Genomic DNA, 8,964 nt, shown 5'->3' on the forward strand with positions numbered 1-8,964 from the left:
TTACTATAACAGAATGTTTCTAAGCCTTATAGTAACCATAAAGCAAAAACCTATGTAGCTGTGTAAAACGTGGAAAGTAAGGGGAACCAGCAGTTAGCGTAATGGCTATGTCGCTGGACTCCCACGTAGTCGACCGCGGTTCATGTCCCGGACCCGGTGGCTTAAAACTCACGCTGGGCGCGTGTGCGTGCGTGCCCAAGATCCCGAGAGGAGAATGGAGGAGAAGGGATTGCGGCGTGACCATCCCCCCTGGGGGGTGATTTCTCGCTTTCTGTCTCTATGTCTCTGTCTGTCTGGCGAGCGTACGTGCCCTACAGTGAAAATCTCTCAAAAAAAAAAAAAAAAAGTGCAAAGTAAGTAATCAAAGCATACTGATTTTTTTTGAAAATGAGGGCCAGCAGATGGCATAGTGGTTAAGATGGCCAGTGATGGTTCGAGTCCCAAACCTGGCAGCTTGAAATGCGTGCCAGGCTCTCACTGTCTCTCTCTGTCCAGTGAGCACACATGCCCTATAGCAAAAATTTCTCTCAAAATAGGTATTAAATTTAAAAAGAAGTCCATAAGGAGAAAGAAAGGAAAAGAGAATCTATCAACTGATAGGGCTCAATTAAGCACATGGCTGTAGGAAGGCCTTACTTATCAAAAATTACCATGGGAGTTGGAGGCCAGCAGATGGCATGGTGGTTGGGGTGCTGGATTGCCACATAGCAGACTGCTGTATGGGTCCTAGGCCTGACGACTTGCTTTCTCTCTCTCTCTCTGGTGAGAGCACAAGCCCTATAGAAAAACTGAAAATATAATAAAAATACTAAACATAATTGGATAGATTTTTTTAAAAAAACCTTATCATGGATCTGCTTTCTCATTTTCTCTCTCTCACTCAGTCACTCACTCCAGAAAGAATGTGCATCCTCTGGCAAAATTTAAAAAGAAAGAATTGTTATTGGGAAAAGAAAACACGATTAGACAACCTCTAGCTAGACTCACTAAGAAAAAAAAGAGCATTCAGGGACCAGCAGTTGGTGTAATGGCTATGTCGCTGGACTCCCATGTAGCCGACTGCAGGGAAGGTCAGCATGATAAGCACGTAGGCATGGGTGATGGATGGCGCAGGGGGGAAAGGCTGCAACAGTTACAGACCGTAAGGAATTCAAAATTCACCTCTCCTTATCCTTGGAGCGTGATGACCTCCCCTCCTTGGCTAGGCTTCAACTGCTAAGCTGTGTTGCTCATCTTCTATATTGCAGGTGGCCTGCCCGCCCATTTCCTGCCTCAATACCAGATCCACACAAGGACACTACAGACAGGAAAATTGCAGACCAATATCCATGATGAACATGGATGCAAAATTCAATCTACAATAGTTATGAAACATCCTTAGGGATAAATTTAACCAAGGAGGTAAAAGATCAGTATACTGAAAACTTCAGAACGTTAAGGAAGAAGACGACACAAATGAATGGAAAGATATTCTGTGTTCAAGAACAGACAATATTATTATGGTCGAAATACCATCATATTCACTATAGAAATTCTTAAAAAGTTCCATCACATTCTCTTTCCTTATTAACTTTCGCAGTTGGGTGTGTGGTGTGTAACTTACATTTAGTATACGTCTCAATTCAGACTAGACTCATCTTTTCTTTTTTTTTTAAGTTTGCTATAAGGTGTATGCGTTCACCAGAGAAAGTGAAAAAACACCCCCTAGGAAACATAGCCACCCCACAAACCCTTATCCTTAATTCTCATCTCAGGACTTTGGGCATGTACGCACATGATCACTGTGTGATTTTCAAGCCACCAGGTCTGAAACTTGAACTGCAAGGTCTGCCATGCGATATATCACTTTACACATGCACACACATGTATGCACACTCACACACCCTCACGTGTGCACAGGCATAGGGATCTGCTTTGAGACAACATCTGATTCAAAATGTCATCTTTATCATTTCACTGATGTCCACACACATTAGGGGATCCCTACAATCTCTACTTGGGTCCATTGAAATATGCATCAGTTCCTGTTTGAACTGCTAAGCATTTCCATACATAGTGGATCAAGCTCTCTCTCATGCATAACCTTCCACATTTTATCTTGGAGACAATTTCATAATCTTATTGTCCAGTTCCATATGCACACACTTAGAATCTGCTGTGATTCACTATTGGGGCTTCACTTGAATTAAATATAAGTTTTGAGAGGAACTGATATTTCAAATAGTAGTTTTTCCCCAGCAAATTAAAATTGTTTTAAAATATTATTTTAGTGTCCAATATAGATGCTCAGTTAATTTTATTTATATTTTTCTTGTTTTTCTGAATCATGTTCATGTTTGTTTTACATTTGTGGCCATTGTTAACACTGAATTTTTTTGCTGTATTTTTTCCTAGCTATTTTTAAAATTATTTAGTGAATTTTCTTTATTATTATTATTTTAAATTTGCTATTAGGCATATGTGCTCAAAAGAAAGAGAGAGAGAGAAAGGAAAAGTGAGAATGCAAACTGCCAGGTCCAGAATTTGTACTGCGGCCAGCCATGTGGAGTCCAGTGCATTAACCACCATGCCTCCTGTTGGTCCCATGTTCCCTAGTTATTAAAAGGCTATGCACAGGGCCCAGCAGATGGCTTAATGGTTACATCACTAGATTCCCATACAGTTGACCACAGTTTGAGTCCCAGACCTAGTGGCTTAAACTCACGCCAGATGTGTGTGCATGCATGCCCAAGATCTTGGGAGGAGAATGGAAGAGAAGGGATTGCGGTGTGGCCATCCATCTCTGGGGGGTGGGAGGGATTTCTTGCTTACTGTCTCTCTATCTTTCTGGAGAGGGCACGTACCCTATAGCAAAAATCTCTCTCGCAAAAAAAAAAAAAGGCTATATACATATTTTTCTGTGTTTAAGTGATATTGGCTGAGATTTCCTACTAGATGCACTTCTTTTTTTAGAGAGATTTTTGCTATATGGCATGTGTGTTCACCAGAGAGACAGAGAAACAAAAAGAGAGAAATCACCCCCACCCCCAGAGGGATGGCCACACTGCAATCCCTTCTCCTCCACTCTCCTCCTGGGATCTTGGGCATGCATGCACATGTGCCCAGTATGACTTTTAAGCTGTCAGGTCTGGGACTCAAATCACTGTCAAGTACATGGGAGTCCAGTGATGCAACCGTTACACCATTTGCTGTTTCTGCGACTAAACCTGCTTCTAGGGTTGTTCCATGGTTGTCTAGGAAGGCAATTCCTGAGGAGAGAGACAAATTTCTACTTCCTTTTGTTAATAAAAACTCTTCACTCCTAAGTCCTCATTCCTGTGCAATTTGTTCTAGATACATGTTTCAAGGGACCCCTAAACCTGAGGGTGCCTACTGACGAGGTTTGCTAATTCCAAAGAACACACTGAGAGGTCCAGCAGGGAAAGACGTGAATTTACTTATCAGAGAAGTTCCACTGACAGATGGGTGGATAATAATCCATGCAGACAGCACCAAGGACAAAGCATGCATAAATCAAGACATACATTGTTTAGGGGTTCCAATACCCAATTAGCTTATCAATTAATAGAATCATTAAGGTATATCTGGGTATAATGTCTGGAATTTAGTGCCTCTAGTCTTGTGATGTTAATTGTGGAAGAGGTATGAGGCATATCTCCCGAATAGCCCTCACCATGGGGCCGGCAGGTGGCATGGTGGTTAAGGGCGCTGGACTCCCACATGGCTGACCATGGTTCTAGTCCCGGATCTGGTGGCTTGCTTTCTCACTTTATCTCTCTCTGTCCCTCTCTGGTCAAATTAAAATAAATAAATAAAGTGAAATAAAAATAGTTTAATAAAAATAGCCCTCACGTTGGGCCAGATAAGGGAATGGTCTTGAGGGGTTCATGTCAAGTTGGGCCAACAGCTGGATCTCAGAGGAATAGGGCAAAGAGAGAGGTGGGAGGAGAGCTCAATGTATGGAGTTTACCCTCAACATGGAACACAGGAGTCAGAAAGTTCTCACATGGTTATCTGACGGGCAGGAGGAAACCAAGATGACTGAGCCTCCTGGGTCCCTCATACATGCATCTGTGCCTCGATTTCCCCACTTGTTTCATGTGATAGAGTGGATCAGCCAGTGTGGGGAACACTCTCACCTCTTTGTAGCAGTCATTTTATTTCTTCTGGAGAACAACACTATTAAAGTACAAAGCCTAGGTCAGCCAGGTGGCGTAGTGGTTAGAGCGGCTGGATGTCACAAGGCAGAATGCACAGCTTGTCTTGGACCCGGAGGCTTGAAAAATACATTGAGCTCCAATGGCACATGCCCACAATCCCAAGAGGAGAATGAAAAAGAAAGTATGTGGTTTGACCTTCCCCCCTGGGGATGCTTTCTCATTTTTTCTTTCTCTTTGTCACTCTCCCACTCTCTCCTGTGTTTCCATGGAGAGTTTCTTGGGTCAGTGAAAAGCTCTGAGGCCAACATCGCTGAGTGTTCAATCCAGGGAGCAGGCCTACAATGGGAACATCCCCAGGTAATTTCTTTTTTCTCTCCTGGCCACTTTCTCTCTCCCAATTCAGCCCCAGACCAGAAGTTAATTAGGCAATGGCAGACAGTTGGATTATGTGACTGAGTGAGGTCACCAGGTTCCAAGGGCTCATGGGCTCTTGCAGCAGTAGAAGACAGTGGATGAGAACACACACACTTCCTCCCATCAACTCTGAAGGCAACATCAGGGTGTCTTCAGGTACACTGCTTGGGGGCTTTGGCTAATCTGTGTGAATTTCACCCAATTCTTGCTTCTCCCTTAATGTTCTCCACCTGAGGAAATGTTAACTCTGTTCCCTCAGTAGGTTAACGTAATGTGTGTGCCATGACCCTCAGCTCTCTCAGTGTTCTTTACACACTCCATCTGTCCACCAGCAAAATCTGTCACTTCAAAATGTACTGTAGACTCACCATCTCTCACCACCTCAACCAAACTGACAAAAATTAGTGGATCCAGACCTGCTCAGGAACTGTCTCATTTCCTTTCCTTCATTGAATTTATCCCTAAGTGAACAAAAGGCCAGCAATCTGTATATCAGAACGTGTGCAGGTCACTCACAGTATGCCATCTGCAAGATCTACAGCAGATCATGAGTCCCAGAAACTCACGGGGGCAGGTACCCATATTTTTGGCCACTTCTTTTCCAACGGAAGACAAGAGGTTTTTACCAAGGCACACTAACTCCTGCCTCCAGTGTCTTATAGTGTGTGGATGGGGCTTCTTTAGAACAAAGATTGCAGGCTAGCAAATGGTGTGGTGGTTGGGGCACTGGACTCCCATGTGGCCAACCATGGTTCAAGTCCAGGACCTGATAGCTTGTTTTCTTGCTTTCCATTTTTCTCTCCTCAGGTCAAATCAGAAAAATAATTAATTAATTAATTAATTAAAATAACTCTTCAAAAAAAAAAACCCCACAAAGATTGCACAGGAGCCTAGACCTGTCACTTGCCCCTTTCTGTCCTAGGATCTACTTTGCCATGGTCAGGAAGCCCAGGAGATGTTAATAGAATATGATTTCTATTAGCACTTTTAATTTGTCCTTCAGGTTCCATGTTCCAGCTCTTGTGCCTAGAACAGTGTCTGACACATAAAATGAGTAAGAATGTGTGGAATGAACCAAGGAGTGACTACATCAACTCCATAAGGACAGTCACTCCTTCTACCTTCCTCCAAAGTGAGAAACCCTAGAGCCATAAAGCAAGTTTGGATCTGATTATTCTGAGACCAGAAGATCATGGAGGGGTTATGAATCATGGGACTGGGGGTGAGTCCATAGCCACATGCCAGTGAGTATAGTCCTTCTACTAGCTGACAGGTACCTGGTTCTATGCTCTGTTAGGGGAAAACAAGGAATTTCATAGAGTGCACTTGTGGGATTGTGGTCCCATCTTTCTCTGTGCGCAAACAGCTTCCCCTTCCTTCAAAGGGTCCCAGTTTATCCCCTGATTCATGTCTACACATGGGGTACACCTTTCCACCAAAGAAGCTAGAGGAGGGTCAAGTGTACCAGAGCTGGAGACATTCCTGTTTAGAAAATTAACTCAGGTCTCAGTGGGTTGTCCAACAATGCTTCCCCCAGGAAACAAGTGATAAATTAATCACAGCTAAGCAATATTCTTGGTCAAACTATTCATTTATTGAATTTAATGACATTTACCTACAGTATAGTTGTGCCAGGTACTATTTTAATTGCTTGAAGATGTCTTAGAAAAAGAAAAACAAATGAAAAATACCCTTCTTTGGTGGAGTGTGCACCTTGTTGTGGGTGAGAATAGAAAGGCCAAGATAATTAACATAACCAACTGTATAGGTGAGGATGAAAACTGTCATAGAAAAAATCAAACTAGAATAGGCAACAAAATGGGAACTCAAAGTGGACGGCAAATCCTACTTTTACTCATGCCCATTGACAAGCTGGCCTTACTGCCTCTTGATTAAAATGCTTTGTCTTTGATGGTCACTTCATGGCCATTACAGGCCTCTGCCACCACTCCTAGCCATGGAAAACGAGGCATTTAAATTTAATTTCAGTGTTGTTTTTAGGAAACTATTTCTATAGTAACTAGCCAGCTTTAGCATGCTTTTCATTGATAAGGCACTTCTCTACAGTGGGTTCATGGTCCCAGATGAACTATTCAGTATCTTAACTGTACTGATATAATTTTTCTATCTAAAATATTGTGTTGGCTTACTGAGCAAAGTTTTCTAATTCAACCAGTCTCTACTGCCCATAAATGAAAACACAAACAGGGACTGGAAAACATTACTTATTACAATAATTACACAGGGCTCATAGAAATTGCTCTCCAAACATAGCAAAACTGAATACTTTCCACCATGACCACATTGACAAGGTCATCTATCTGGGGACTGTATCCATCAGGAAGATTCAGTGAATCCAAGGTGAAGAAGATATTATTGTCTACCACTCCACTTCTTCCATGCAGGCTAGTGACGCAGACCTATAAAGAAGAATGATGGACATGTTTATTACATGGGCACTGCCCTTTGAAAGGCGCTGCATCACCTCATTCAGGCTCTGACCTGCAGGTCACTCTATCACCATCACTGATCCTCAGCCCAACTGGCACACTGCCCAAACCAGGGGTGGTTTGTAAAAATACCTCTGCCCAGATCTGCTTCAGACCAATCGTATCAGAATCTCTGGGGTTAGTATGCCGTTGCCCATTGAGAAAGTATGATCTGAATAATATCTCATCTAATTTCCTTCTTATTTTCAAGTTGCACTACTCAAATGATCCCCCACATTTACCAGTAAGCCTACATTCATCACCTTACTCTATTTGTATTTTTCCCAACAACTTTCTTGTACACTATCTTCCAGTGGCCTCACAACATGCTAATAACATTCTACTAACAAATCAACTGCATAATGTAGAACTTATTGATATGTTTAGCCTCCATTCTTTTCCAGCTATAGCACCTTGGAGTGGATGCCTTTTCCATGACAATAGATAATCCTATTGGGTAAACAAATATTTTCTACATTTCTCAGGATACTGAATAAGATCCTAATTGGGAAAGTTATCACTAAAGGAAGCATTGGAAACAACTAATGATAAGTGCAACATTTAAAATAATTACCTCCTCCACACGTCTACAATCCATGGGTTTCACTGATTGTGCCATGACATCAGATGTGCCTGGCAGTAGGGAATACTCTACTGCCAGCCAGTCGCCCTTATAAGGCATAAAACCTTCAGCAGCCATGGAGAAGTCATAGTGTAATTATGTGAAAAGCTTTAGTTTTCCATTTTTCTAAAAAAAAAAAAAAAAACATGTTTTTCTGAAAAATGCAAATCATACCTTCAGAAACAATGTCTAGGGAGAAGTAAGTTTTCTTACTAATGTAGACAGCATCTGTGCTTACAGACATTACACAAGCAGTCAAAACTCTGGTTTCAAGTTCCAGTGGTCCAGAGTCATCGACAGTATCATAGAGTCTATTCACCTGCAAGATAAGGAAAGAGTTACTTCCAAAAGGATTAACATTAAAAATGATACTTTCATGCTTAATCCATTGATGTTTGAAAACTGTTTTAAATCACTATTCTGAACTTAGGTGAATATATTTCACTTGAGAAGTACATCAGAGATATGAGATGATGGTAAAAATAATGCCAGTACTTTGTGTACTGTTAGAGTGAATTAGAAAACCTGAATTTCTCGGGACCAACAGTTGGCATAATGGCTATGTCACTGGACTCCCATGTAGTCAACTGTGGTTTGAGTCCCAGACCTGGTGGCTTAAACTCATGCTGGATGTGTCTGTGTGTGCGCCCAGGATCCCAAGAGAAGAATGGAGGAGAAGGGATTGTGGCATGACTATCCCCCCTGGGGGGTGATTTCTCACTTTCTGTCTCTCTGTCTCTCTCTGTCATTCTGGAGAGCGCATGCACCCTGTAGCAAAAATCTCTCAAAAAAAGAAGTTTGTTGTGCTTCTACCCTAGGAATTCACAAAATTATGCAAATAAACTGGAAAAATATCTAATTCTAAGCCACTTCTGATGGAAGATATTAAAAAAAAGTTTAAACATGATTTCTCCTAACTTACAGGAATGAGGAAATTTCAGACTGTGAGAAAATAAGAGAAGGAAGACTTGGAAGAAGGAAGATTTGAGCTGGTTTGTGAAAGAAGATTTTCCCTGGCAAATGGGTAGGGTAGGGACAGGAAGAGGGGGACAGAGAGGAAAACCCATCACAAAGAGAAGGAAAGTGAGAAATCACCCCCTCAGGGGATGCCCACATCACAATCCCTTCTCCATTCTTCTCTTGGGATTTGGGGCCCTTGCATTATCTTCAAGCTGCCAGGTTTGGGACTTGAACTGTGGTTGACCATGTGGTAATCTAGTGCCTTAACCACCATGTCACCTGCTGAGCCCAATTTCTTTCTCTCTCTCTCTCTCTCTCT

The 8,964-nt window shown here is 42.1% G+C and overlaps 1 protein-coding gene across 1 annotated transcript in view; it reads right to left on the bottom strand.

Moving 5' to 3' along the window:
* Positions 1-6,230: 6,230 nt before the first annotated feature.
* Positions 6,231-8,964, bottom strand: part of LOC102475860 (cancer/testis antigen 55) — a 7,514-nt gene continuing 4,780 nt past the window's right edge. Inside the window, exons 5-7 of the mRNA XM_006160731.1 lie at positions 7,860-8,004; positions 7,638-7,750; positions 6,231-6,994 (exon numbers count right to left, since the gene is read on the bottom strand). Coding sequence (XP_006160793.1) covers positions 6,812-6,994; positions 7,638-7,750; positions 7,860-8,004 — 441 coding nt within the window. The 3' untranslated portion in view covers positions 6,231-6,811. The remainder of the gene's footprint in view (positions 6,995-7,637; positions 7,751-7,859; positions 8,005-8,964) is intronic.

The sequence above is a fragment of the Tupaia chinensis genome, unplaced genomic scaffold (assembly GCF_000334495.1).
Source record: "Tupaia chinensis unplaced genomic scaffold, TupChi_1.0 Scaffold000706_1, whole genome shotgun sequence".
NCBI lineage: Eukaryota > Metazoa > Chordata > Mammalia > Scandentia > Tupaiidae > Tupaia > Tupaia belangeri.